The sequence below is a fragment of the Dicentrarchus labrax genome, unplaced genomic scaffold (assembly GCF_905237075.1).
Source record: "Dicentrarchus labrax unplaced genomic scaffold, dlabrax2021, whole genome shotgun sequence".
Taxonomy (NCBI): domain Eukaryota; kingdom Metazoa; phylum Chordata; class Actinopteri; family Moronidae; genus Dicentrarchus; species Dicentrarchus labrax.
This window is the reverse complement of record NW_026136718.1, coordinates 15,067,573-15,095,353: the sequence shown is the minus strand read 5'-3', so window position 1 is coordinate 15,095,353 and position 27,781 is coordinate 15,067,573. Positions and strand designations below refer to the sequence as shown.

At 39.8% G+C, this 27,781-nt stretch overlaps 5 protein-coding genes across 7 annotated transcripts in view; 2 read left to right on the top strand and 3 right to left on the bottom strand.

The window, feature by feature from the left end:
- usp13 (ubiquitin specific peptidase 13) overlaps positions 1-7,414 on the bottom strand; it is a 32,980-nt gene extending 25,566 nt beyond the window's left edge. For 2 of the 3 annotated variants that reach the window (XM_051376043.1, XM_051376044.1), the window contains exons 1-3: positions 7,014-7,413; positions 4,628-4,753; positions 1,745-1,805 (exon numbers count right to left, since the gene is read on the bottom strand). In XM_051376043.1, coding sequence (XP_051232003.1) covers positions 1,745-1,805; positions 4,628-4,753; positions 7,014-7,124 — 298 coding nt within the window. In that variant the 5' untranslated portion in view covers positions 7,125-7,413. Of the gene's footprint in view, positions 1-1,744; positions 1,806-4,627; positions 4,754-7,013 lie in introns of all 3 variants that reach the window. The other variant, XM_051376045.1, reaches the window with a different exon arrangement.
- Positions 7,415-8,543: 1,129 nt separating this feature from the next.
- Positions 8,544-11,666, bottom strand: ndufb5 (NADH:ubiquinone oxidoreductase subunit B5). Its single transcript, XM_051376050.1, has 6 exons — positions 11,517-11,666; positions 10,659-10,741; positions 9,916-9,982; positions 9,749-9,810; positions 9,274-9,380; positions 8,544-8,769 (listed from the first exon to the last, which is right to left on the bottom strand). Exons 1-6 carry the CDS (start codon positions 11,632-11,634, stop codon positions 8,649-8,651), a joined length of 558 nt encoding a protein of 185 aa, XP_051232010.1. The 5' UTR covers positions 11,635-11,666; the 3' UTR covers positions 8,544-8,648.
- A 215-nt stretch (positions 11,667-11,881) lies between these two features.
- On the top strand, positions 11,882-14,628 carry mrpl47 (mitochondrial ribosomal protein L47). The gene is made up of 7 exons (XM_051376498.1): positions 11,882-12,030; positions 12,742-12,893; positions 12,992-13,052; positions 13,135-13,231; positions 13,419-13,549; positions 14,032-14,127; positions 14,235-14,628. Exons 1-7 carry the CDS (start codon positions 11,897-11,899, stop codon positions 14,344-14,346), a joined length of 783 nt encoding a protein of 260 aa, XP_051232458.1. The 5' UTR covers positions 11,882-11,896; the 3' UTR covers positions 14,347-14,628.
- Positions 14,629-14,777: 149 nt separating this feature from the next.
- actl6a (actin-like 6A) lies at positions 14,778-24,124 on the bottom strand. The gene is made up of 14 exons (XM_051376497.1): positions 23,978-24,124; positions 22,508-22,584; positions 21,113-21,287; positions 19,490-19,590; positions 19,246-19,343; positions 18,964-19,058; positions 18,438-18,544; positions 17,782-17,871; positions 17,601-17,662; positions 17,154-17,268; positions 16,865-16,945; positions 16,240-16,335; positions 16,027-16,113; positions 14,778-15,576 (listed from the first exon to the last, which is right to left on the bottom strand). Exons 1-14 carry the CDS (start codon positions 24,000-24,002, stop codon positions 15,496-15,498), a joined length of 1,290 nt encoding a protein of 429 aa, XP_051232457.1. The 5' UTR covers positions 24,003-24,124; the 3' UTR covers positions 14,778-15,495.
- Positions 24,122-27,607, top strand: aldh7a1 (aldehyde dehydrogenase 7 family, member A1). The gene is made up of 2 exons (XM_051376496.1): positions 24,122-24,264; positions 25,399-27,607. Exon 2 carries the CDS (start codon positions 25,404-25,406, stop codon positions 27,030-27,032), a length of 1,629 nt encoding a protein of 542 aa, XP_051232456.1. The 5' UTR covers positions 24,122-24,264; positions 25,399-25,403; the 3' UTR covers positions 27,033-27,607.
- The last annotated feature ends 174 nt before the right edge of the window (positions 27,608-27,781 follow it).

Genomic DNA, 27,781 nt, shown 5'->3' with positions numbered 1-27,781 from the left:
GATCAACTAAGACAAAGAGTGGAGTAAACTCCTCATAATGAAGAGGCTAAACCAGCTAAACATTTCTTGCATTTTTGCTAGAAAAACAATCAAATTCAATTTTCTGTCGCCTACTGGATTAAACAACTAATAACTTCAGCTCCAATCAAAATGATTTCAAGAAAAGCTTTCTGAAATCTAGAGAGAGCCTCTTCTCTCCGTATAGAGTTGTCTGTCCTCCGCCCCAGCCTAGAGTCGTGTAATGACTCATGTGAAACAGGATCATAGGTTATCCCTGGCATTGTTATTGTGCTCGCTGGTTTCATGGTAACATCTGACGTTACCAGCTAGCGGCTTGATTAGATCACTGGTCTGGTATGGAGGTGACGGAGGGCACATCCATACATGCCCGTGGACACATCAAACATCCAAAATGGACGACAGTAAAAATCATGCCACACAAGAAGAGGCTGACAAATTCAGAGTCAGACGTCAGACATCGACTAGCGGGTTGACCTAATGTACAGCAGTCAGATCGAAGGCGGTGGAGTCTATTAAACTCAACAATAAGACAACAGGAACATCAATTACATCGAGGTTGAGTGGAAGGAATTCCTCCCACGCCCAGCCAGCAGTGAGGGAGGGAGGGAGATAGACACCTGGTCCTCTCCGAGCAGCGTCATAGCTGCAGTAGAAGTGTGTCAGTCTATAAGGGAGGTTGACAGGTGGTGGCAGCTGAGAGGCCGGCGACCAGCCATCCCCTCCCCACACCGAGGAGGAGGAGGAGGAGGAGGAGGAGGAGGAGGGGAGTAGGCCAGGCTTTGATTTAGAACAGTTACCAACCACATATACAAATAAATGGGCTATATTTGGAGCAAAGGAGGAGGAGGAGGAGGCCTCATCATAGGAAATATCTGACGCTTTGGGTAAAGGCTGGCTGGAGGGGCAGCTGGTGGGTCACCACAGTGTAACAAACAATAACACCAGCTCGTAACGGAGGGGGGTCCTCTTAGTGGAGAGGGGTGTTTCTGAGCACACAAATCACATTTACTTTATTATTAAAACACCAACTCAATGAAAAACATGTAAAATTAATCCAGAGCTGCACCTTTGTTCTGTCACCAACAAGCCTCATTTGGTTTTCAGTTATGATGGAAATACCAGCGACCAAGAGGGGTTAAGTCCAGCCTCTAACCGGTGGTAGAATATAACCGAGTACATTCATTAAACATTAAACTTTTGAGGTAGGCTTACTAGTACATTACTTTTCCATTTTATGCTACTTTATAAGTCTATTATACTACTTTTGTGATGGGAATATTATTTACTCTAAATACAATACAATAAAATGAAATATTAAAAAATAAACCAATGATGCGCAGCCAAAATAAATATCTCTTCTGAACTTCTTAGATTTTTTCATTTAAATAACTTTTCAAGGCCTGAAGATGTAAAACTTTCCAATATTTCCCCCCATAAAGCATAGATTAGATTAAAGTCCAAAAATTGAGCTCCATGAACCCCCTCTGTAAACCTACAATATAACTGTATTTAAAAATCTAATAATGTTTTATACAATAATATATTAATCATTTTTCTGCATAAACACGCGCCTTGATAATTTGAGTACATTTAACTGATAATATTCTGTGTTTCACTGCAGGATTTTTACTTGTAATGGGGTACTTGGAACTGATACTTTTACTACAGTAAAGAAGTACTTCTTCCACCACCTGTCTCTAACTCACTAGTAAACCTAACTTACCTAGAAACACTTTTCCATTTCTTCGTCTGGGGATGGCGCCCCCTGCAGCTCCTGTGGCTTTCTGTGGGAAACAGAAAGGAGATTAAACTGGATTAAAGAACCCTCATCACATTAAAAACACATTTTAGCACTTGTGATGATTCTTTTTGCAAAATGCTGTAAAAAAAAATACTGTTATGCTTTGCTGTTACAGGAAGTCCAGATGGTTGTCATTTTGTTAGAAATAGATGCTGGATGTTCCAGTTGCCAGGTCAGGTTACAGGGCAAGGGGAAATCCCCCTTCCATGTCAAAGTCAAAATTAAAGAATGATAAATGAAACTGATTTAGTTGCACTGTTTGATCTGTTGACTTGGACAGATATAATTTACAGTCTGTTAAACGTCATGTGTTTGGGCCTGTCTTTGCTTGTAGAGTGTGATATCACTTTTCATTTTTTCCACTACACACTGTCCACACTGGTAGAAAAATAAAATAAAATCATCAAGACGGACAGATTTTAAATCAGCAAACAAAAGACACTTTACTGTCAGTGAATCCACGAAAACGTGACTCTGCCAAATGGCTAACTGGCAGCCAAACAACCCAGTACCACCAACTGGTTTGCTGTTAATCCATTCAGATTCAGGTGACTGCTTCCCGTTCGCTCAGCAGGGAGGAGGAGAGACAGACAGAAAGACAGAGAATGCTGACACATTCGCGACCAAGAGGACTCATGGGGAAAAAAAGAAAACAGCAGACACAGGAGCCTGCAGAATGTGAGCAGCTGTTTCTGGCCAGATCCCGGCATGGAAATAGCAGCTCTTTACAAAGCAGAGCTTATCTGAGGGCAATTAAGAGCCAGTGAGAAAACACAGCAGCGGCTAAGGTCTTTGTTGTTTACAATCAACTTTTTATAAGAGGGCTCGTTTTGGGTGTGCTTTGTTGAATGTTTTATACCTACAAGCATGGAGAAAATAACAGAAACCCCTTACAAGGCAACACTACCACAAAACTTAAAAAGTTGAATCAATAGTTGTCTGCCTCAGTCTCAACTAAAATGGGACAATCTTTGGAAGTATCTGTTGCAGGGTTTTTGCTTTAGATTGCATCTATTGCAAGATGGTTCTGTTATTTTGTCTACCTCACCCACTAATATGAATGAACTGATTCTGTTACTTCAAATGATGTGTTGTTCAGTAAAATCTTATTATTATAAATATTTTAATTTATTTGAAGTAACTTTTCAGTAACATTAACATAGTGTTAACTAATTATAATGTACTTTTTACGAGGACAAGTATGATCGTAAAATGTGTCAAGAACCGCACTCGTAATTAGAGCATTTTTATAAAAATAAAACAAACACTTGCTCTGTAAATAGTTCTCTTACTCTTTTGGTTAAAAGCATTGCTCTGAAGTTCAATTCCTTCTGAGGCTGTTCATTAAATAGTGTTCCAATAAATATAGTAACTGATCAACCCATATCAATTTCAAGCTTAAATGTACAGCTTCATGTTAGTCCCACCCATTTCCGTTTTGAGCACCACCCGTTTTGTTTATATGTCCTGTTTAGGCCCCGCCCATTCCAAGATATTAATACAGATCACTCAGTTGGTTGAACAGATACAGGTAATGGCTTACTCACTCATCCCTACTGGTAACACTTTATTTCTTGGGTCTGTGTTTTCAGAATAGTTGCTTGATCATTTCAAACAAGACAATTTCTTGGAAGAAAATATGTAAAAGTGGTGCTAATTATAGGGACAATAAGAATTATCTTTGAAGAAGCACTCCAGTTAAACCCAAGTAAATATTAATTCATCATCATTTATTATTGGAAACTTTAATATCTGTATATATTGAATTATATGCAACAAATTTCACATTTTGCCTGTTCAGTTTACCTACTGTGCACCGAAAATAAGACCAAATTACCAGTTTCCTTCTGAAAAACTTTACCAATACAGATACAAAGAGAATGGTGTGAAAGGTTATAATTGTGATATGGGAGTACAGACAGATACAGAGCTGAAAACATATCAAGTGTTAGCTATAAACACTCAGACAGTCCTCAGTCTGAAGGTCAAAAATAGTCCAATGAAAAGGCTGAAACAACAATTAATATTTTTATCTCTCTTTAAATAAATGTTGATGACCAAGCATTCAAGTACATGCAGGACAAACAACGTAATTCAATGACAGATATTGAAAACAATGGCATTATGATACCCACCATTCCGGTCACACAGTGTACTGTACAGCAGCTTACAGTATTGTATAGTTCTGCAGCATCACTCACCACAGTGGGAATTTAACCTGCGCTTCTCTACTAACTGAAATACACAGTGTTACTGTAAGTCTCTCTATTTATTTAAATAAGCAGTATACCAATGTTTAATAAATTGTTTATAACACACTACAATGTAGTTATAAGAAAATATTAGGACATGTTTAAGTGTTTATTAATGTACAGTATTTGTCAATTCTAACTGCTCCTAAAAAGACATCTTAAATTAGTACAACTGTGTTAAACTATCTTGTCTTTCATTATTTGTTTATACAGTAGCCTCCAATTATGGGTGCCCACACGAGGGGTTATTTTTATTTACTACTCTTCCACATTACATGTTACAAGACTCTTAAAGTGTATTAATTTTTTTTGTATCACTACGTCAAGTATGAAATAAATCAGTTTTAAATCCTTTGGATGCAATTCAGATCTGCCTGAAGCAAAAATCAGTATCATAACTGAAACTGACAAAAGTATAAAATCGGTTGTAACCACTTTATCATGGTTGTATTGGACTCTTCTGTTATAATGTGATTTATAAAGGCACTGTGTAAACTGGGGTGCTGTTAGTAATCAGTGCTCAATAGACATACAGGGCAGGAGTAAAACGTACCTCTTTGACGTGTCGTTTGAGGTGCATGTAAACACTCTGTCCTGTTTTGCGATAATGTCTCTCCACATGTTCTCGTCCAAAGCCCAGGAATGTGTTCATACACACATACAGTCCTCCCTCTGACTCCTACAGGACCAAAACAAACAGTTAACAATGAACAGCAGCACGAAGTGACCGACCATGGACACAACAGCACATTTAACACTGAAAAACGTGAAGTGCGCATATTATACAGAAAATGTTATAGTATTATAGTATTATAGTATAGTATTATAGTATTATATTTTCGCTTTTATCTTTATTATAGGTCTTTGAATTGGTAGCCTCCATGTTTATTGTGCCTAACTGTAGACTACTTATAGTGTATCATATATATCCTCACACATGTATTCCCTCTAACAATACCTTTTCTAATCTGTTAAAAAAAAAGAGTGAAAAGATAATAATAATTTCAGCTTCAAGAACAGTATTGTGATGTACTGTACTTTGTTACACATTACTTGGCCTTAAACTTTACACAACATGTGATGCAAGTAAGAGATGATGTGCCAATGATTCTGCAAGCACATTTTCAAAAAGGCCATCTTGCATCTTGTCAGACCGCCAAAAATCTGTTCCGCCACAAAAAAAATCCCCCTTTTATCGAGTCTCCTGCTGTGAAGCCTGATTTTTATTATAAGGCCACAAAATTATAGTCTCTTTTTTTACACATTATTTTAGCCAAAAAATGTCTCAAAAATTGGATAAATCTCTGATAAAGAATTATCTTATTGTCCATTTTTTTTTAAAAAGCAGTTTGATGGACCCATTTTGCTGGTTTTGTTTCAACTAAAGATGGGCATCCTGTTACAAGCAGCAACACACAAATCAATTTAATTGACAAAAGTAGAACCTCTACGCTTTTAGGGCACTGGGGACCTGCAGGTTTTTGCTACAATTTAAAAACACAGTACCCTCAGTCCTGATAAAAATGCTGTGTGTCTGTGGACTGAGCCCCACACGTCAAATCTCAAGCTGACTGTCTAAAACATCCTTTTGTCACATTCAGAAGGTCCGTATGCGAGCAATGACGCACATTTAACACGTTCACATGTGAACGACATCAAGAAAACCCTTTCAAAACTAACCTAAATCTGCAATCAGTGTAGGCCTTATAAACCCCTTGTGATAAACCTTTAAGTGGCCCAGAGTGACATATGAGCTTCAACAGTGCAAGGATAAAAATAACCCAGTCCTCAGGCCAACATGATGAACTCCAGACAGCTGAGTCACCTTTAAAAACGGTTTCAGTCGAGAAAGTAGGTTTTTGTTTTGTTGTATGTAGAATCTGTTAAGAGCCTAAAACTCAGACTTTCTATTTGTCACAAACTTTTACAGGTACAGGGAAGGTTGAACTCTGCATCAATACTTCAGATTTAAAAGTTTTTAAAAAGTTTAATAATTCAAAATATTCAGTATTTTGATGCCCTATCACGATTGCCTTAATCACAGAACAACCAGAGAAAGACAACAAATAAATAAACACTTGCATTAAAATGTGGGTCATGAGATTCTACATGAACTTTCTAGTGACATAATAACATAAAAACATCATATAAAGGCCCCCACAGACTCACTATTGAGTATAAAAACTCACTTTAAGTAAATATATGAGTCATACAATACTACCATGGATAGCATGAAGTTTTGATTAGTCACTGTAAATTCACCGAAGTGAATTGTAACTGTGCATCACACAATCAACTGATGTTTATAGGCTAAAGAAACACACTGCTGGGAGCCTATAATGGTGGAAGCATTGTATAAGCACCACTGACACAATACAAGTCAATTTTTTGACAAATTACAAATTACAAACACACCATTAAGTGGCTGCAAAGTCACTACAGAGCCACACACACACACACACACACACACACACACACACACACACACACACAGCTGTTTCCTACAAGCTGACAGACCTGCTGAATCTTTTAAAAATCAATTCAAAGCTCAGAGCAGGTGTGTTTGCTGGTGCATTTATTGGCTGAATTGGCAAATATGGCCCTGAAGTGGACCGACTGCCTCTCCCTGCACAAAGGGAAACCCCTCCAGCCCCCCCTCTCTCTCTCTCTCTCTCTCTCTCTCTCTTTCTCTTTCTCTGTATCCTGAGATGTAAACAACATTTAATTATTTATTTCTCTTTCACGCTCACGGGGAGGAAGGCGGCCATGGAGACACACACAAACAAAAACAATACGGCCGCAGATTCAGGTGTGTGTGCGCTCATATCAGACGCACAGTCCTCGCCCTCCCTCCTCTACTACCATCACCCGCAAAACCAGCCGCTCCTGTCTCGGCTGTGTGTGTGTGTGTGTGTGTGTGTGTGTGTGTGGACACTTACGGGAGAGTCGAAAGAAAAGGCGCACTCGCTCTTGAAAACCCTGTCTCCTGTCCTGGGCACCCTGATGGTGGGCATGTACGGGACCAGCAGCTCTCCTAGGTCTGTAGCCATGTTCGCATTCCTGCTTCTCGCACCACAGTGCCGCGGAGCCACCGGAGCAGCGCTGTCAGAGGAGAGGATGCTATTTTTAAAGCACTCCGTCTCTACATTCCTCCAGCCAGAGGGACGTGACGCTGAAAAACATAAAAATAAAATGACGGAGAGGGTGGAGGGCTGCGCGGCCGCTGCGCACGGTGCGAAGCTAAGGACGTGAAGGCTAATGTTGTTTTTCTTCTTGCAAAAAAAAAAGGAAAAAGAAAAGGAAGACGCTTTGACCTGCGCAGATATTACATGGCTACTGTTGACTGTGGTGACGCTCTGTGCACACAGGGATATTTTACCAGAAGGGCCCCTCCCACCTCTGAGGGTGATTCATAAAGCCACCCACACTTACTACACCATGTGTCCCCCACCCGGATTCAGGGAAAGCGGGATTATTAGGTGCGCTTTGAGTTTTAATAGCTGCTGATTGCGGTGTCCTACAAGCCTAACAAAAGACTGCATTCATCTGCAGGAGCTTTTGTTGTTGAAATACATTTTCAAAAAATAGAATAAAATGTATTTCTCCGCAGCATTATGCGTTTATAATAAAGAAAATATCGTGCATCTTATGTAAAATGTGATTTGTACAACCACATCATCTGCAAAGAGTCCCTTTGTCCATCAGACAACAATCATCTGGTCTGCACAGCTCTGCCACCAGGTGGACACTCTGCTTCATTGCAAAAAAATAGAAATTGTTGGCCAATACTGAATCCACTAAATAAAAAAAAAAGGGTTTCACCATGCAATGTGTCCTTAATGCTTCATACTCCAATTTTTAATCCCACAAATGTTCATATCTTTGTGTATTTAACTGCTGTATTTTACAGTACAGATAAACAGTGTATATAGCTGAATGCCCTGTTTGGATTTAAGCACTATGTAAATGCAGTTCATTAATGTCCAGCACCCCGCCCTGATTAGGTTCTTACAAACAAAAGGTATAAATAAGATTTAAGATCATTTAAAACAAATAACACAACAAATAAGACCATGTGCATATGCATGTGTAAGTGCAAAAACGTTTGTGCCTATACATGTCCATTTTAGACTCAGATTGGTGTTTGAGTACTTGGACTGCAATGGATCCGCTATCTGCACCTGGTTATCCTTTGCAGGGTGGAGACTATCCCCTCGCATTCTGGGTGAGAGCCAGGATACCACCTAGACAGGTACAGGGCTGACACTTGGATAGACAAGCACTCGGAAGCACACAGAGTAAACCCAAACAGACACAGGGACAACATGCAGACTACACAGAAAGACCTTGGCTGGCTGGTGGATTTGAACACTGGACTTTTTACATGCAGCAGAGTGCCATACACTCAGCCACTGTGCAATGCAACCTATAATATATTTGGAGCATGAAGCCAATAAAGACACCAGAGGTAAAAATGTAGACCACATAGATACTTTATTTAGGCAAGAAGGGGAAAAAAATTTACAAACAGTTAGATTGATCAGCATGATGTACTGATGGCAGACACGGCTGGATTAATTGTCAGGTGTTGACTTGGGGCTGTAGTCAATTAGTTCCTTGTCGGGGGTGTTCAAATGGAACCAGGGGCCGTCACCCTTCTGCCTCATCTGTCGACGCACCTCCAACTGAATCAGTCTGTTGATGACAAACGGGCAGTGAATTGATCAAATATGGCTTTAATAATGGAAAACGGGGCAAGATTGTGTTAGAGCTACATCCTTCGCTCGCTTCTGACAAAACAGATGTGTTTTTCTTCTAAAGTATCCAACCTTCCTTTTTGTGATTGTGATTAAAATAAACTTCTGGAAAAGCAGATTGAGTTTCATCATAGTGAGAGTTGTGGAGAGCTGGATTTTCCCCAGGTGTTGAATCAAGAGGCCCGCCGTCCTTTTTCAGGATCGACATGGTCTAACATCTCACAGACAGTTTGCATTTGGTGTTATACAGGATATGTGCTTCATAAGAAACATCCCCTTTTATTCACATATTTACATGCAGTTCTCATAAGCATAAACACGTATGTTTGGTGTGTCACAAACAAGAAATTTCAGTTTGACAAGATATGTTAGATATGATATGTTATCACAACCGCTTTCTGGATTCTGACGTCAGAAGCTACACACCGGTACGGACACTCACCTCTCATCTCCCTTTTCTTTCTCAATTTGGATTGCAGCCATCATCTTTTCATAGTCCTTCACTGGGGAGTCAAAGATGTTCCGTGCAATCCACCTGGTGATGGGGTGCTGCAAAACACAAGTATTTGATCCAAATAAATTAGTTTAATCATTTGGTTGTGACAATATTAAATTTGATCCTTTTACATTCTCTAAAATATCCCCATATGAATGTAAGAAGAACTGTACACAAAGTTCTTTCTGGAAAATCTAGAATTATAGAAGTCCAAATAGCACTTTTAAAAAATAAATAAACATTCACTAGAGGCAAGCACAGATGTTTTAAAAGGTTGATACTGCAGCAAAAGCTTTGTGATGGAAAGGACGATTACAGTATGTACATACTGTGATGGCCAATACCTAATTTAAGCCCATCCTGATCAGTGACACATAAAAACTTGTGAAAGAACTAATGAGATACGATGTTAGCTACATACCTTGTAGTACTCCCAGTGCTCAGGTTCATAGTCCTCAGGAATTTCTGCCAGCTCTGCCTCACCTTCACAACACAATCACACACCAGTTCAATTCAAAGTAACATGCAACTTCTTGAGATTAATTCATTAAATTACATCTTCAAACTTGAAGAAATATGCTTACTTACCAATGAAAACATTCACAGATGTGATCAGGATAGCCACAGGAATGCCGGTCAGCAGGATATAAAAGTGCTAAAGAAAAAAATTAAAGACCAATTAAATACTCACTTAAATATTCAATATTCTAACGTATGTTCTGTATGAGGGGTGGTCGAGTCTGGAGGTCTAAAATAATTGTTACTTTTATGCAAAAGTAGTTTATTTCATTACATTGCACCTTTATATCATAGAAACAACAAACACAGGAGTAATTGTTAGACCAGAAATTCTGTCCACTCTGGGTTTGACTTGCAAGGCTCACTACTGGCTCTTTGTGAAGTTTATTCTGTTGTTGAATATAACCAAATGCCAGTCCTTCAACGTTAGTGAAATATAAATACAAATATGACATGGACAAGAGCGATAATGCGTGGTATTTATTTAGGTGGATTTGATAAGTAAATTCCAACAGTTTTGACAACTAATACCCAAATGAATACAACTTTAATGACTGGTTGGTGAGGCTGAATTTGAGTAAATTCACATTACCAGCTTTTAGTATCCTTGTCCAACCTTTAAAATAGTGAGTGGGTACAGCAGGGCTCCACTTTAGTGTCTTAGCTTTTGACACACAGCTGTTTATGAAGATCGACTGCAGCTGGCATCAATCTTATTATCTATTAACTGCAGCTACCATATCTGGGCTCGGACAACCCCTTTAGTTTGTCAGGATCACTGGCAATAAATGACATGGTGTTGTAATACTCACCAATAAGCGCAAAAATCTCCTGTCATAGAAGTCAGAGGCTTTGATGAAGAACAATTTCTTTCCATGACCCAAACGAACGGACACTGCAAAATAAGACAGGGGACACTGCGATGACCACTTATTTCCCTAAATAATGTTTGGTGCTTTAATGACAGCATGATATATATATATACATGATATTCCTTAACATAAGGTTGAGGTCAATGTTGTTTACTTATTAGACTGTCATATCAACACTGAACAATCACTGCCTCATGATATCCACATTACTGATGATCATTCCTCGTGTGTCTTAAATAAATCAGGGGTGGACAATATGGACAAAATTACTGTTGTGATCATTATTTACGAAGGTTTACAAAAAAAAAGGCTGGCAAAATGTTTAATGTGCATCCCACTGAGTCAAATGGGTTTTTAGTGGTTTAAAATAAAATCCTACAAATTATAACACATTTCTCTCGTATTTAAGCTCTCGGGTTATTACAGTTGTTTTAATGAAACAAAAAGGACGTGCTGATTCCTTTAGACAGGAAGACAATAAACCACAATATAGTATTGTATCATGATTATATGGGGAGAAATGATCATTTGTCATTCAAACGCTATAAAAGAACTATTACACCGGCTGAATGACATTTACTTTAATGAAAGGAGCTGTTTAAAAATGTCACTAGCTGACTATTAAACTATTAAAAGTACTAACATACTTTTTTTTAATAGTTTTTGTTGACAGCGGGACAAACGTTACCAGCTAGCTAATGTTAGCAAGCTAACAAGCCCCGGCGCAAGGTCATAAGAAGAGACGACCACCTTCAGGCTCAAACTTCTCCCTCTTTAAACAACCAGGGTGTTTCTTACCTTTGTTTGTCTGTGGGATTGATCGGGTCAGTAAATTTGCCGCATTATTTCCAGATTTCAGAGGACTCAGTCTGGCTGCAAACGCAGCAGCAGACCTGAGAAAACTCATCCCCACCATCGTTACTGTGGGACGACGGCTCAACAACACGATCTCTGATTGGTCGATGAAGGAGTGAAGCGGAAACCGCCATATTTGATGGGGGCAGATACGTTTAAAAAAAAAAAAATTCTAGTTTAGTTGTATTTTTGTGTAGGCACGGCATATACATGTATAATATAAATAAACATTAATAACTCGAAAAAGCCAAATAAATAAAAAATATATATATTTAGTGTGGAAAAATGCATGACGGGTAATGTGGGAAGTAACTACGGCAAAGATGGCGGCGTCCTCAGCGGCAGGACGCGTTTTGACTCTTTGCAAGCAGTTTCAAAATGTCTTAAGGATATCTTCAGCGATAAATCCTCAGCACTGCACTGCTAATATAACCAAGTACCAGGCTCATGTTTACAGGTAAGACGCCCTGCAGTGTGCTCAACATCCCGTACAAGCGACGTTAAAGTCAACGTGTTCATAGCTAACGCTGGCTCTGATGCCCACTGATGGTTCTTGTGGATTATGTAAAAATAATGATCTGCGAATGAAAAAAGCAGCATCAGCTTTTATATTTATGATGCCAGCTGCAGTGGCATTAATGTGACAGACCAACGGTATGCTTAAAGTATACTAAAATAATACATTTAGGTCAGAGCTTTGGAAAAGGAGACCTTGAAGCTGCTTTTTTTACTTCTTATAGCACCTGTTAAGATGGCAGTACAAGCTTCAGCCTAAAGAAGTCTTTACCAGAACTTTAAATGTCTAAGTCAGATTTACACACAATAGGCCTTTTGGCTATTTGGGCTCTGCAAGCACATCTGTTGTTACTTCATGATCCTTTCCCTGTGTTTTGAAGTGCCATCATGTTTCTAACAATATAACAAATAATGTTTAATCTTCTATTTGGTGTCTTGCTAAAAACCACCAACACTAAAAGCATTTTCTGGGTCAGAAAGGAAAAGGAGAAAGTAGCTAAGGAAGGAAGGGAGGAGACATTTTAAGAGAAGCATAATGCACTTGTTTTAGGATTTTAATTCAACCTAGGTGCAATCATAGGAAAACAACATGCAGTTTGTAATTTAAGGTGGATTTAAGTCTTGTTATGTGAATTTATATTGCATCCACCAGGGAAAAGTCTCCTCTGGTTGCCGTGCCCTTTTGGTACAGTCCGAGCAGCTCAGCAGGTCAGTGTCGAGCCCTGCACACAACCATCAGCAGAAGAGGGCTGGAAGAGTTCTTTGACCTCCCTGAGAACTGGGGAGAGGCCACCGTGAAGTCAGGTAAAACACCGAAATATTATATGTGTCACATTTTTGTTACTGCCCACCAGGCATGATGGCAGCATTTCACACATTTTTGGTTTGTTATAATCTTATAGGTGCACCATGGACTGCCAAACAACTGAGAACCAAGAGCAATGAAGATTTACACAAACTCTGGTAAGAACTGTTGAAATTACACTGGTGATTTACAGTGTGTGAACGTTTATTGGCTGTGTGTAACACTCTTGTTTTATTTCAGGTATGTGCTGTTGAAAGAAAAGAACATGCTGCTCACAATTGAGCAGGAGGCAAGAAGGCAAAGGGCTCAGATGCCAAGTCCAGAAAGATTAAGGAAGGTTCGTATGATGCTCAAGTGACACCTCCACCAGTACTGTAGAAATCCTGAACTAGATTTGTCATATTTGGATCAACTTTGGCAGAGTTAGGTGGGATGCAAGGTTTGTACATGGAGTATTGTGGGTGTTGTTTGTGTTAAAGCAGGAGCCCTGGCTAAGGTAAATCTTGCTGTCTTTCTCCTCCCAGGTTGAACGGTCGATAATCAGACTGGAGACGACGGTGAAGGAGAGAGAGACTGCACTGCGTCTGCTGCAGACAGGACAGGAGAAAGGCAGACCAGGAACCTGGAGGAGGAACATGTTTGGATACGTCTACTGGTGAGGGCAGAGTCTCTGTATACATTCTGTCACACAGGCACACATAGAAGGAGAATGAAGCCCTCTTAACACTTTAAAGGTTTCTTGTGGAGTTTTTTTTTAACTCCGGTAGCACCATGGAGCACATGTAGACCACAGGAGACATGATACACATTGCTGCCTGTTCCAGTGATCAACACTGAAAACACTTGTCCCAATCTTTTTTAAACACATTGGAGTCAAATTAATGTAAAAAATCAAACAAACAAAATAGAACTTTTTTAGCAAACTTTTGGATCCATGTGAGGTTTATAGTCACACACACATCCATTAGTATTCCAATCTGGTTTTGGTTTCAACAGAACTTTTAAACTGTAGGCAATGCTGACTTTAGACTGTCTGCGGGTGGTTTGTAACGTGGTTGTTGTACCTCTAAAGGGCTAGGCTTTGCAAAATGAAATATGTGAAGTAGAATCACTCATGTACACTTGTCTTTCCCTCAGGTATCGATTCAAAGAGTATGCAATTCCTTGGTACATGAACAAAAGGTACAAGCGAAAGAGGTTCTACACACCTGCGTTTGTCCAACCACACATCAGGTAAGATATGCCACATATTTTTGTATATTGTGTGGGGAGTTATATTGTGCAAAATTAATGTTTTCTTACAATAATCTAAATGTTTTTCTCACTTTTCTGTCTTGCAGGCTGCGCATAGAGAAGCATCTTCGAGACAAGGCCAGGAAGGCCAACAGAGAAAAAGAAACTCTGATGAAACTCAAGAAAAAGTTGCCTCACATCAAAGTTCCTGCATCGTGAAATTTCAAACGCACATTTTGAACAATTTCAGGAGGTTTTGACAGCTGTGAGTCGTCCAGACACAAGTCCCAACACATTTTATCAGCAGATATAAGTTGATATGAATACTCAAGTCTGAATCAGCTCATGTCAGATATCTGAAGTTGGTCTGAAACTTGTCCCATGTAGAATCTGAGTGTATTTGTCTAGCAGTTATCTGATCCTATTACATAAATTATGCTTCATCACCATGAAATGTTTTGGTCACTGTTTTCATACATAATATTAAACACACCTCATGTATTGAGTTTTCCTCATCTTGTTTTAATAGTAACTTGTTACCTAAATGTAAACCTGCCATTTCATGTCAGACAACCAAGAAACCCTCTGAATTAAAATAACCATGTACATGTAAAAGTATTAGACTTTTATCACACTCATTTAAAGAAACATTTAACAAAAAAGGACTTTATTTTTAAAAGACCATATGTAGCCAGTGACAAGCAAAGTGAAAATTAAATACAGATTTATTTGAGTTGACACTCACCCAAGCACAGGCGAGAACTGACTGGCCTTTGCCTACGATGAGCTTACTACAAAGAAAGAGAACGGCGTATGGACAAAAAGACATTCACCCCAAACTGTTAGGTTGTTCTTAATACACACCCAAATTTTGCCTCATTAGTATTTTGCAGAAACCTTGGACAACAAATTGCATTTCTCACATTGTTTTTTTTTCCCCCAGTGCCAGTGTAGGACCAACATGCTAATATTTAATGGCCCACAGACCACGTCAGTCAGACAAAGACATGGGCAATAGGTAGCAAGATCAAGCTTTTGTCAATTCCAAAAAAGTTTATAGTTGCAAAGTTTCCGCAAAACACCAATCCTAAAGATAAGGCAACAGCCTGACTTATGATACAAACAAAGTAACTTAAACCTCACCTCATCATAGTGACAGTTTATTTTGTAGGTGTTTGACTGATTTTCACAATAAATCCCAAACAGACAGGCAGAATATGGACAAACTCAGTTATTTTTAAAAACAAAATCATACAAAACAAGAGCGATCATCCGGAGGTGTTCCTGAGTCCAGGGTCAGAGGTGAATGACTCATGATGAGCTTGTGGCAAAGACTGTGACAAGGAGGGTAATGATTGGTTGTCAAAATCAAGGGCACTTCCTGTCCACACACTGCTTTCCTCCCTCTTCGTACTCCTGTTTGGAGATCCACATCTGCTGGAAGGTTCCCTGTCGGACAGAGAAAACATGTTTCGTTTGAATACATCAGAAAAAGGGAAGGAATACAATTGGTCTGGAGTACACACACATAACTAAAGACAAAGCTGGGGAGTAAAGTCGATTAAACACAGTTCTCACGCAAAATAAACCTACACATCAGAAAAAGTCAATTTTCTTAAACACTACAAATATTCCTTAATGAGAACAATAGTCCATCTATGTAATAAATCAGAGATAAAAATAGAAAATGTCCCTTCAAATCTTTAGGTATGAATGCCACAGTACTCCGCCCTTATTCTGAAAAACATCAGCTATTGGTAGCCTGAGCCACTAGCTCTGGAGTTGTTGCTCTTATTCCCGTCAGTGTGTGACAGACAGTTTCCTGTCATAAAGATTAAAAAAAACTCAAAAATGTTGATATATTCTCATAGAACAGGTTTAGCTTCTGTGTGTCCTTACGAGTGATGCCAGGATGGAGCCTCCTATCCAGGCACTGAACCGGCGCTCCACTGTAGTGTTGTTGGCTATCAGCTTCAGCCTCATGCTCTGCAAATCAAAGACACACATGATAAACAACAAGCCGCACTGTATTTTGACTTTGCATTTGAATCATTAAAGCTTAAGATAATAGTGTTAATCAGATTATGTGAGGAAGTAGTGGCATTAACTCACCGGAGGAGTTTTCTGGGAGAGTTCTCTGTTCAGTCGGTCTGTGAAGCCCTGAATGAGTGTGTTTCCTCCAGTCACCACCACACTGCCATACAGACCCTGAGACACAAGTCACAGGTCAGAAAAATAGACTTTCTGGTTTTAAAGCAAAAAGTAAAAGTGCAACACGCAGGCACTCTTATAGAAACACTGCCTCTTATCAGACATTGAACAAATTTTGTGATAACGTCACACTGTTGGACATCGAACAGTGACTATGAATACATTTCAGGGGTTATTCTATTACCAAAAATGTAAATATACAAACCAGCCTTGTTTACATTCATTTCAGATTTCATGCATTTCTACATTTTTGTTGACATCACGTAGTGTGTGAAACATTTTGTATTCACTACTACTGGTAAAATGCCATGGACAGAACTAATCATCAAAATACAAGGCACTCTTAATTGCGGTTTTCTTTGAAAGCGTTTTATGGTGTATTTTAATTGAGCCCAAAATTCACCTTTACTGTTTCATCTACATTTCTCGGGCGAGGCAAAATTTATCTCAAATCAACTCAAAGAACAGGAAACATTTCAGCCACCAAAAACATTGCATGCCATGTTTTAAACATCTTGATAATCACCGGCCGGATGTCGATGTCACACATTCCCACGCTGGTCGTCACCACATGGCCAACTCCCAACATGGTATTTCCAGACAGGCCCTGAAGTGGTCAGAACAAACAAAAACACTAAAATACATTTCCACAAAACAAATTCATAACACATATGAAGCAACACATCTGGACACTTAAAACAACGTTTCATAAGAGAGCTTTCCTTATTTAACAGCAGTAAAGGGTTATATTTCTATTTTGGCTGCTTTGTAACCTCCACATTTAAACTAATGGAGCATTATGAGTGGGCACACACCTTGGCATTCGAGGGGTCAAACAGCCCCTCTGGGATCTTCAGCCTCTCAGCCCCAAAGTCACAGTTGTAGCCGTTGGGTAGCTCATAGTGCACTGTGGGCATCTGCGCAGCAACCCTGATGAAAGAGAAACGAACATTTTAACCTTTCAGATGATGTATACCTTTAGTATGCAAACCTCTATGGATTATGGACAGGTGGATAAAACTACAGCGCTCCTTTATTTATTTATTTTTTTACATAAATTGAAAACCATATGTGGGAGAAGCATTGGAAAGCACTGGTGTAGGAACCTCAAATACTTGCAGGTTTTAAGACTACACACTACATGCAGTATATTGTGTATTCCTATTCCATAGAGAGGCCAGGTAGTGGGAATCTATTGAACTGGAGTGAAACATGTCTACGAAATGGACAGATTCATATTAAGTTGCAAATAATGCTCTTACTGTTCATCATATGGCGAGTCTGACACCTGCAGCACAGATGCCTGGAAGTCCTGGATCACACACTGCAGACAAAGAAAAGATGAGTTATACACACATTGAACAAAACACAACACATACCAACCAACTATAAAATAATAATTCCTTTATTACTGCTAGTAATAAGTGTGAGTTTGCTGCTTACGTTACACATGTAGTTGTGCCATGAGCGGGTGACTTGAGGTAGTTTCTCCTTCTTCTTCCAGCTGGCTGGGGATCCCTCCCGCACTGAATCCTGTAATGACAAACCCCGTGATTGGTTTTGATTTACAAACTTGGACCGCTGTGCTACTGGCTGTAAACTGGTTCAATCCATATTGTTTTACATGTATGTAAAACCGAGAGCTAACATTATAATCACCCCATTTATGATGTTAATGTGCATGTATGTATCCAAATAGCCAGTTAATCAGATTTACAAGAAAAATCAGTCCAGTGATAACAAGAGAAAAATATAAGTCTACCACTGTATGATCTGTACAACTGTATATAATTATAACATTCAAAACACAACCTTTTTTAAAGACAATATTTGGGCTTTTTATGCCTTTTTTTTGATAGGACAATTAAGACAGACAGGAAAGGGGAGAGAGGAAAAGAGGGGACAACATGTAGTAAAGAGCCACAGCTCTAAAAAATAAAAAAAAACTGGTTACATCAGTGGGTTTCACGCTAGAGCAATATATGCCAAATACTTACTACTACTACTACTACTACTACTAAATTTTAAAAATACTATTACACTTGTGAATCAAGATAAACAAGATTCTCTAAAGTGAGGTTTCCACACAAAGATCTTACCTTTGATGCAATCATGTAAGGGGGGATTATTTCAACACTTAATTCTTGAAAAAGCTCCCTACACTGCATGCTCATGAAGTCTCCAGCCAGGGGCGATTTGACGATTCCTGTCAGAGAGAATAAATACCAAATGACTTAAAAAGGTAAAGTAAATCTACCATGATTATAACATTCTATTTAATCTTGCTCATCTTAATACATCACTATGACCATAATGTATCCTTTATGACTCCAAATTCGTCAGATTAGCAATCTCTCCTCCTTTTGTTCCATTACAGTTACAGAAGCTTGTAATAACTGATCACTTGTAGGAACAGCTGATTTTATTGGCAAGGCTGAGATGCAAGCGCCAACCAGCAGATGGCAACATAAATCACAAAAGATAAGCACATGAATCAATAAAGGACCATAAAATGTACATGATTCCTCTTAGGTGATGAATCCCATGCCTGGTTTATATGTAGACCAGGTAAAATCTGCAGGTAGAGTATCAAGTTATGATGAAAGATTTATGATAATTGGTCACCTTGCTGCAGGACGTAGCCATCATGCACTGGAATTGCTGTGGTGTGTGTGGCTCCGCTGTCCAGAACCAAGCCTGTAGACCGTCCATTCGCAAAGCTTAGATACTCAGAGTGAAGGAAACGTAACACAGTTCGACATATAATTGATTCAATATTGGTTCAACAGACTTTATGTAAGAGAAATGGTAGTCTGAGACCATTATCAAGCAGTTATGGGACAATTAAATGACTCATATTAGCTCTGTCCCATCCTTTTCTGGACTAAGTGAAATAGTAAAGGATACGCAGACAGCACAGCAGATTTGCAGAGGAAGAAGGCAGGAATGTTGTAATGTTCAAACATCAGCTCTGTTAGTTTCTCTCGTTTCGCTCGCGTGTTCCACTGCGGATAAAAAACAGGAAATGATTGTCAGCAAAACATAAACTACTAAGATTCTCTATGATATGATGAAGAAGAGAAAACACCTCCTCGGCTCACAATACTTTGCTTAGAGCTAAGTATTGTAAGTAGTAGGTAAGAGTATTTACCGATGCCTCTGACATGAGCACTGGATGCAAGCTGGGTTCAGACTTGAAGTGCATCTTGTAGGTGTGATCCAAAATGGCCTGGAAACTGTCCCAGTCCTCAACTGTAAACAAGGCAGAAGAGAAAACAAGGGTAGAGCTTGTTAAATGTAACAACACTGTCAAATTACTGTTTTTGGCTATTACACAGGGAGCCAAATTCAAATTCCCTACCTCGTTTTGGTAAATAGTCTGTAGTTATTAGTAGTATGTCTTTGGTTTATTCATGGCTACAGATCGCCAAAAATGTTTTATAAATAAATATTTAAACGTCACAAAAAAAACACGTATCTTTCATCATCGTCACTGCTGGGTCAGATGGAGGAGAAAATAGAGCAATGATGAGCTTTTTTAGATAATAATTTGAGCACCTGGCACCAATGTTCCAGGTCAGCCCTCTGAGGGAGCCTGTGGTCCCACGGTGCGGTTATGCTGCAATTAAGATTGGTGTCACATTCGTCTCTAAATAGCTTCACAGCCAAACTCCACTGGACCAGATTCTGATGAGCATCATCAGCTAGGTCAGTGCACCAGAGCGCTTGTTTCACATCCGCTGTCGCCAATACTCCCGAGGTGACAGAAATCAGACACACCTGTAAAATGTAGCGTTTGTATCTGAAAATTTCAGTTTGGCTTTAAATGTTTTGGACAGAGTGGAAATGATCGGTCAAATACCTGATCGGTCAATAGACAGGAAGTGAATTGGCTTTCATAACTGACTAATGTTTAAATCATCGAGACAAAGGCCGACAACCACTGGTACCAGCTACACTTAGTGCTTTTAATATATGTACATTATTTGAAAACTGAAAATGAAGGAGCATTTTTTTTTTTTACTATTTTTATATTTCATATACTAAACAAATAATTAATCACAAGTATGATCAAAATATTAGTGAATAATGACAAAAATAGTTATTTGGAGCCCAAGTTTTGGATAATAGTTGTCTAGTTGATAAAATAATAATGTTTTAGCTAGATAGCATTGAACAAATGTGAGAAAAACACCACAAAAAAAACAAAACAGAAAACGGGGGAAATTTGAGACTGAAACTGAGATTCAGACTATAGCGTGGGAAACTAATCCTAGATCCAACAGTGACTTAACCCTATTTCAGGACAATAGCTCCAGTTCAGCACCAAGGACAGCTCTGGATTCACATCTGGCATCCAACACAACACAATCAGGATGGGAAAATATGATCACTGTCAGGCAGACATGGCGGTAAACCCAAGACAGAAAGGGGTTTGCCTTCCATCAAGAGGACGCTAGACGGGAGGGCTCATAATAATGAGTTGCCTTGGTCTTCAAATAATCTCATTAATATTCATGATGAACAGCAGTCATCTATACGTCAGCGAGGTTTGTGACTAGTTCATCTACAGCAACAGTCTAATTATGGATATGGATCAAGCAGTCAGGATTATAAATATTCATTTCTGAGTTTACTTCACAGACCGTGACAAAGAACGGGCTCATACACACGCCCCTTGTATGTTCTTATAGGAGATCTCTCAGCATTGCACGTACACAGTGTGTTGGTTTTAATGCATGAAAGAAATCACACGCCGTGAGTCAACACTCACTCATGCCATTCTTGAGCGGAGACATGACCTCCATGTTTTCCCTGGGTACCCTCAGCTGGTTGGTATCAATGTAGTAGGTGGTGCCACTCTGCTTGCCCTTGTCACCGTCTGTCTCCATGGGCGTGCTGCCATCCTCTCGGTCAAGGGTCACACCTATCACTGTGGGAAAGTCCGCCTGAGCAAAAATAAAACAGGACACAATGCAGATCAAGAAGCATTCTCACATGGTTAACCAATATCATTCACAAGAACACAACATTCATAAAAATCTTGAATGCCGTCCCAAACACTGAATGAAAAAGTTCCCATTTTTGTGAAACTGTGATAGTGAGGCAATACTCTTCTGACTTAAAAAAAAAAACAAAGAGTACAAATGTTATGACATGCTGAAAAGTACCTGATTTCATTGCGTAATAATGATTTGGCGTGTACTGAGTAATTCATCTTGCACAAAGAATGTCTGCACATTGCAACTCAAAGCCACAAGGACTGAAGTTGTTCCATACGCAGTAAGGATCAGCACAGGTGTTACTAATAACATCAACGATAACACATAGCAGCTAAATGTAACTCAGCCATCAACCATTTTATTGCCGCCAGCTATGCTTTTCCTACAGTGTCTGCTTTTTACAGCAGCTCGGGTCAAACCAAAAGAGAACATTATATATTCTAATTAGGCCTAAAACAATTAGTCGACTAATCAATCGTCAATAAAAATGTATCTATCGACAGATACATTTTTAAGTCATAATTTTTAAGCAAAATAGCCTTTAATTCAGTTGTTCGCGCTACACAAATGTTTATATGGGAAGATTTAATAAAAATGTTATTTCAAACAAAATAATTTCTGACATTTTCTAGACTACAGATTATCTATCAACCAATAAACTAAATAGTAAACTAAATAATAAAGATTAATCCATTTTGAAAATAATCATTTGTTGCTTTCATAGCTTCCATTTATACAAAACCAGTAACTATTATACCAACATATTAATTAGGTCACATTGTGATGGTGTCTGAAGCCATCAAACAATTGTTTTTGAAAACAGACAGGAAATGTGGAAGGATTAGGTTATACGGTAAGGTTTAACATTAAAGTATAAAGGAAAACTTATTCTCAGCATAATTCTACGGTATTTGCATAAGGCCAATACTACATAAATTAATGAGAGCATGGCCAATCAGTGCCCACCTCTGATACTAATATTTACACAATCAAGAAACCAAATCCAGCCAAGCAAGTACTCCAGAATGATCTGAACCCAATTTATGCCGTCTGTCTCCAGGGTGACAGTCCTCATTTCTTGACATTGGCATAACCCCAGAGGGAAGATGAAGATGACAGAGGAAGAAAAGACACATAGTTAATCAGGTCATGAGTGATCCACTTACCTTGGGACAGTCTTCTCCTGCATATCCAGCTCTTACAGAGTATGAGCCAATGTCGAACACCAACGCTCCCACCTCATCTGGAGAAATGAGACATGTGCTGTGAATTTGATTTCAATTGTAAATTTAACAATCATGTTCTCAATGAGAGGAAGGTCAGTGCTGTTTAATATCTCGATGAATACTGATACTTAGAAATACTCAATAAGAGTTTACGGTAGGTCTCTAAAATAACAAATGGCAGTATATTTCACTGAATTGATTACATAAGGAGCAGTTCCTTAAACAATATTCGGTCTCTTTTTCCCCCATTCTCACACGATACACAATCACATGAAATGTTTCTGATATTTACAGCTAGCCCGTACTTTAAACGTCCCCATTCCACCACTTTATCTGCTGATACTGGTATTTTTCAAGTACTTTTCCTATTGCAAAAATGATAATGCCACAATCTGATGAACAGACTGTGGCGCTGGCATTTCTTTGTGATCTTTCCGTGGAGGATGCCACAGGAAGTTTAACCTGTTTTCACATGGATCTGAAATCATCAGTCTTACTCAGATCTGTGCTTGTCAAATTATTTTTTCCCCCTGAATGATAACCTGTGCTGCTTATTGACTAGTCATTTTAATACATTTGGCAAAGTTAATTGATAATTACTTTTATTATGAATTAAAACTACCAATATATTGCTCAGTACTGGTAAAGATTACAGACTCCTCAGCTGATACTTTAAATGCTTTGTACAATAAACATTCAACCTTTACAGAATAAGTTAAGTTTAAGTATAAATTAAATTAAAGTTGGATGATGAATGTACACACATTTGTTCCTAAGAGCCATTTATCATTACCTTTTAAGATTAGTGTCAGTAACATTAACTAGGCATGCTGTAATGATATTGTAAAGAATCTAGCTTGCACAAGAACTTGCTCAACAATATCTAGGTTTAAGTTATCATTACCACTGCTAACAACATGAATGGCATATTTATATGAAGTACTCAGAGCAGCAGATTCACTTAATAAAGTTATTTCAGTTCAGAAAAGATCTGTAAAGTTCTCATTCGCGTTATCTGAATGTCAACAAAAAGGCAAAACCCTTTTATTACCAATAAATCGATCGCCATCACAGAACGGGATGTGATCGTGAGCTCTTCAAACCCACTTTCATTCATTTCCTTGCTAGCAACTTAGCTTGGCGGCACCGGGGTCGGTTTACAGGGTTGTTGCATAAACAAACTAAAGCTAAAGCCACACCACGACGCGCATAACGTGGTATCAAGTTTATATATTCTTAAACGCATGAGGAATAAAAACGCTAGCAAGAATGTAGCTTTAGTCGACCACGGAGCTAGTTACACGTTAGCACCGCTAGCATAGCAAGCTAACTAGAAAGCAGGCTAAAGCTACAGGACGGGACAACGTGGACAAACAGTTGGTTTTATTTTAACCATAAGATCCCACTCACCGCCTCCGTACACTCCGCCACTCATCGTGTAAGTTATCTCAAGAGCAACTTTCTTAATAGAAGTTATTACAGCAGAATCACAACCGCTGAACGGTTAATCACAACAAAGGAAATGTGTTAGCATGGATCAACCCAACAAAGCAGGCGCCACACTGCGCAGAGGCAGCGGTCCAATCACAGCGCAGCACAGCGCTAGTACTTCCGTTTCAGCTGTGACCAAACCATCAAGAGACTGCAATTACTTCCATGCTCTGGAGTGGACGTGGCCCTACGGACTTGATATCAACGTGAGTAAGAGAAAGAAACTGATTATAAGTAGCATAAACTTACTTTTATTAATCAGAACTGACGTGCAGACAATGTACGCGCACGCTTTATAGCAGCACGCCGCTGTCAGGGAGCGTAAACTGCAGGACCTTGAGTCACGGTCGATCAGACTCAACAAGATTGACGCTGATCGGCGACCATGTCACGTCGCCCTGCAGAAGTAGCAACTCTGACATTGGAAAATTTGGAGTTTCAAAACGCAAACGTGTAGTTACTGTTTCGGTTTACATTCAGTGGTTTTGTTGTGTCGACTGTCTTCTTTATTTATCTTGAAAAAACGTTTCTACTGCCTCGTGGTTGTCCAAAGTTGGATGTTTTGCGCAAGCGCACAGGCTGGATATGCTTGAGTAACTTGTTGGCCATACAGTAAAAGTCTGAGAACACCTATGGTTACGTAACCCATAGGCTATTTTGAATGAAGTGCACACAGCTGCAACATTATTAGTTCCAACCTGCTCCAGTTCTACTATATATGTTGTTTAACTTGTGGTTTCCCTTTAATTGACCTTCTGCATAATGCATTATTGATATTAAGTTAATAGGAGAATATTAGTGCATTTTTGCAATTAGTAGAATATGGAAAATTACATTTCCCCAGAACCAGGGGCTCTGCCACCAACAGTATGACACCAAAATAGATTCAGTTTAATATCATAAACAGCTAAAAGTAGAATATCGTCACAGTTTAGGAGCTGGAATGAATGATAAACAATTAACTGATTATCAAAATTGTTGCCATTTAATCTTGTGTCAGTCGACTAGTTAATTAATCAACCATTTCAGTTTCAATAAGAATTCCTCACACAATACTTACTATAGCTGATGCAACTGAAGTTATTTATTAATCTTCAAACTGAAAGTTAATTTTTGACCTGGAGTAACAGAAATGGACAGAAGTGGAGTTGAAATGTGAAAATTGTGTTCTGCATTTCTCTCTATTTTCTGCAGTTTTATTGAATAAACAATTACTTGATGTACTGAACAAGCAGTTCATCTGACCCTTCTGATTAGATTGTTTTGTCAACAATTCTTTACAAATGTTCTTCACACATTTTAAACTTGTAAAATAAATGTTTAACTTTGTTTGCTTCCAGCACCCATGCAGCACTGCCTCACTCTGACCCTTGCCCGGCACAGCAGGCTCCTCTTAAGAAATAAACTTGCATTTGTCCGCTGCCAGCAGTCAGCAGCCATGTCAGGTCTCCTCATCAACCAGCCCAAATACTCCTGGCTGAAAGAGCTGGGCCTGTCTGAGGACAACCCTGGTGTTTACAACGGGAGTTGGGGAGGTAGCGGAGAGGTCATCACGTCATACTGCCCTGCCAACAATGAGCCGATTGCCAGAGTAACCCAGGCAACTTTGGCGGAGTATGAAGAAACTGTCCAGAAGTCGAGGGAGGCTTGGAAGATGTGGGCGGATATTCCAGCTCCCAAAAGAGGGGAGATTGTGAGGCAGATTGGAGATGCGCTTAGAAAGAAAATCAAAGTCCTCGGGAGCCTGGTGTCTCTAGAAATGGGCAAGATCTATGTTGAGGGAGTGGGAGAGGTTCAGGAGTATGTTGATGTCTGTGATTATGCTGTTGGTCTGTCTAGAATGATTGGCGGGCCCATCCTGCCTTCAGAAAGACCAGGTCACGCCCTGCTCGAGCAGTGGAACCCAGTTGGTCTTGTCGGCATCATCACTGCCTTTAACTTCCCCGTGGCTGTCTACGGTTGGAACAATGCCATCGCTTTGACCTGCGGCAACGTTTGCCTCTGGAAAGGCGCTCCAACAACGCCCCTCACAAGTGTTGCAGTTACCAGGATCGTGGCTGAGGTGCTGGAGCAGAACAACCTGCCCGGTGCCATCTGCTCCATGACCTGTGGAGGCGCAGATATCGGCACAGCCATGGCGAAGGATGAGCGCGTGGATCTGGTGTCGTTCACTGGCAGCACCCATGTCGGCAAGATGGTGGCCATGATGGTGCAGGAGAGGTTCGGTCGTAAGCTGCTGGAGCTCGGCGGAAACAATGCTATCATCGTGTTTGAGGACGCTGACCTGAATCTGGTGGTGCCCTCTGCCGTGTTTGCCTCTGTGGGAACCGCTGGCCAGCGCTGCACCACAACCAGGAGGCTGATGCTGCACGAGAGCGTTCACGACACAGTGGTTGAGAGGATCGCCAAGGCCTACAAACAAGTCCGTATCGGAGACCCCTGGGATCCGAGCACCCTGTATGGGCCTCTGCACACCAAACAAGCTGTGGAGCAGTATCTGGCTGCCATCGAGCAGGCCAAGCAGCAGGGTGGCACTCTGGTCTGCGGAGGAAAGGTGATGGACCGCCCTGGAAACTACGTGGAGCCTACCATCATCACAGGGCTGGCTCATGACGCTCCCATTGTCCACACCGAAACCTTCGTCCCCATACTGTACGTCCTCAAGTTCAAGACAGAGGAGGAGGCATTTACCTGGAACAACGAGGTCCAGCAGGGACTGTCCAGCAGCATCTTCACCAAAGATATGGGTCGGGTTTTCCGCTGGCTGGGGCCCAAGGGATCCGACTGCGGCATTGTGAATGTCAACATTCCTACAAGCGGAGCTGAAATCGGAGGAGCCTTTGGTGGGGAGAAACACACAGGGGGTGGAAGAGAGTCCGGCAGTGACTCATGGAAGCAGTACATGAGGCGTTCAACCTGTACGATAAACTACAGCAAGGATCTTCCTCTGGCCCAGGGAATCAAGTTTGAGTGAAGCCTTCATGTAGTTTGTTGTTTAAGCGTTCGATGCCCAAAAGGACAACACTAAAAGATTTAGTGGCAGAGTGTTGCCGAGCAAATGCTAGGCGTGTGTCATTGCATTTTCAGGTCAGTTTTAATTTTAACAACATATTGGATCAGTTTCATTTTACCTGAATGAAATCTATGTCTGTGGTTGTTGCATTAGATATTAATCCCAGTTTTGAAATAACATAATAGCTTTGTGTGAAAGGTCAAATTTTGTTCCTTTAAACAGCTGGTGTGCACTTTTCTACAAGCACTTGGAAATTGAGTTTGAGTGCTAGATAACTGTACCAGATACTTTATACTGTATAATAAAATAAATCTTGCCTTTATTTTGGAACAAAAACCGGAGTGGACATTTTAATGTGTAGATTAAATCACTGTTGTGCAAATTTCATTCAAACACAGACTGCTTAAAAATCTTGTCATAAACTTTCTCAAGGTCAATTGATTAACTGCACTATGGATCCAGAGCACCCTTTAAGACAGAGTCACACTGTGCTTTTCAGACAATAAAACAACAATAAATAAAAGGCTTCATGTTGACATGTGGACTTGGCCTGGCCTTTATTTGTAACTTGTGTAGAGTGGATTACAAGAAGCAACACAGGTTCAGCATTCAGCCATGTTAACTGTTCTATCGCGGCTTGGTAATTTTTATGATCCTTGGGTTTCCTTGTTTTTTGTGTTACTCAAGCATCAAACATCACTGATTTAGGC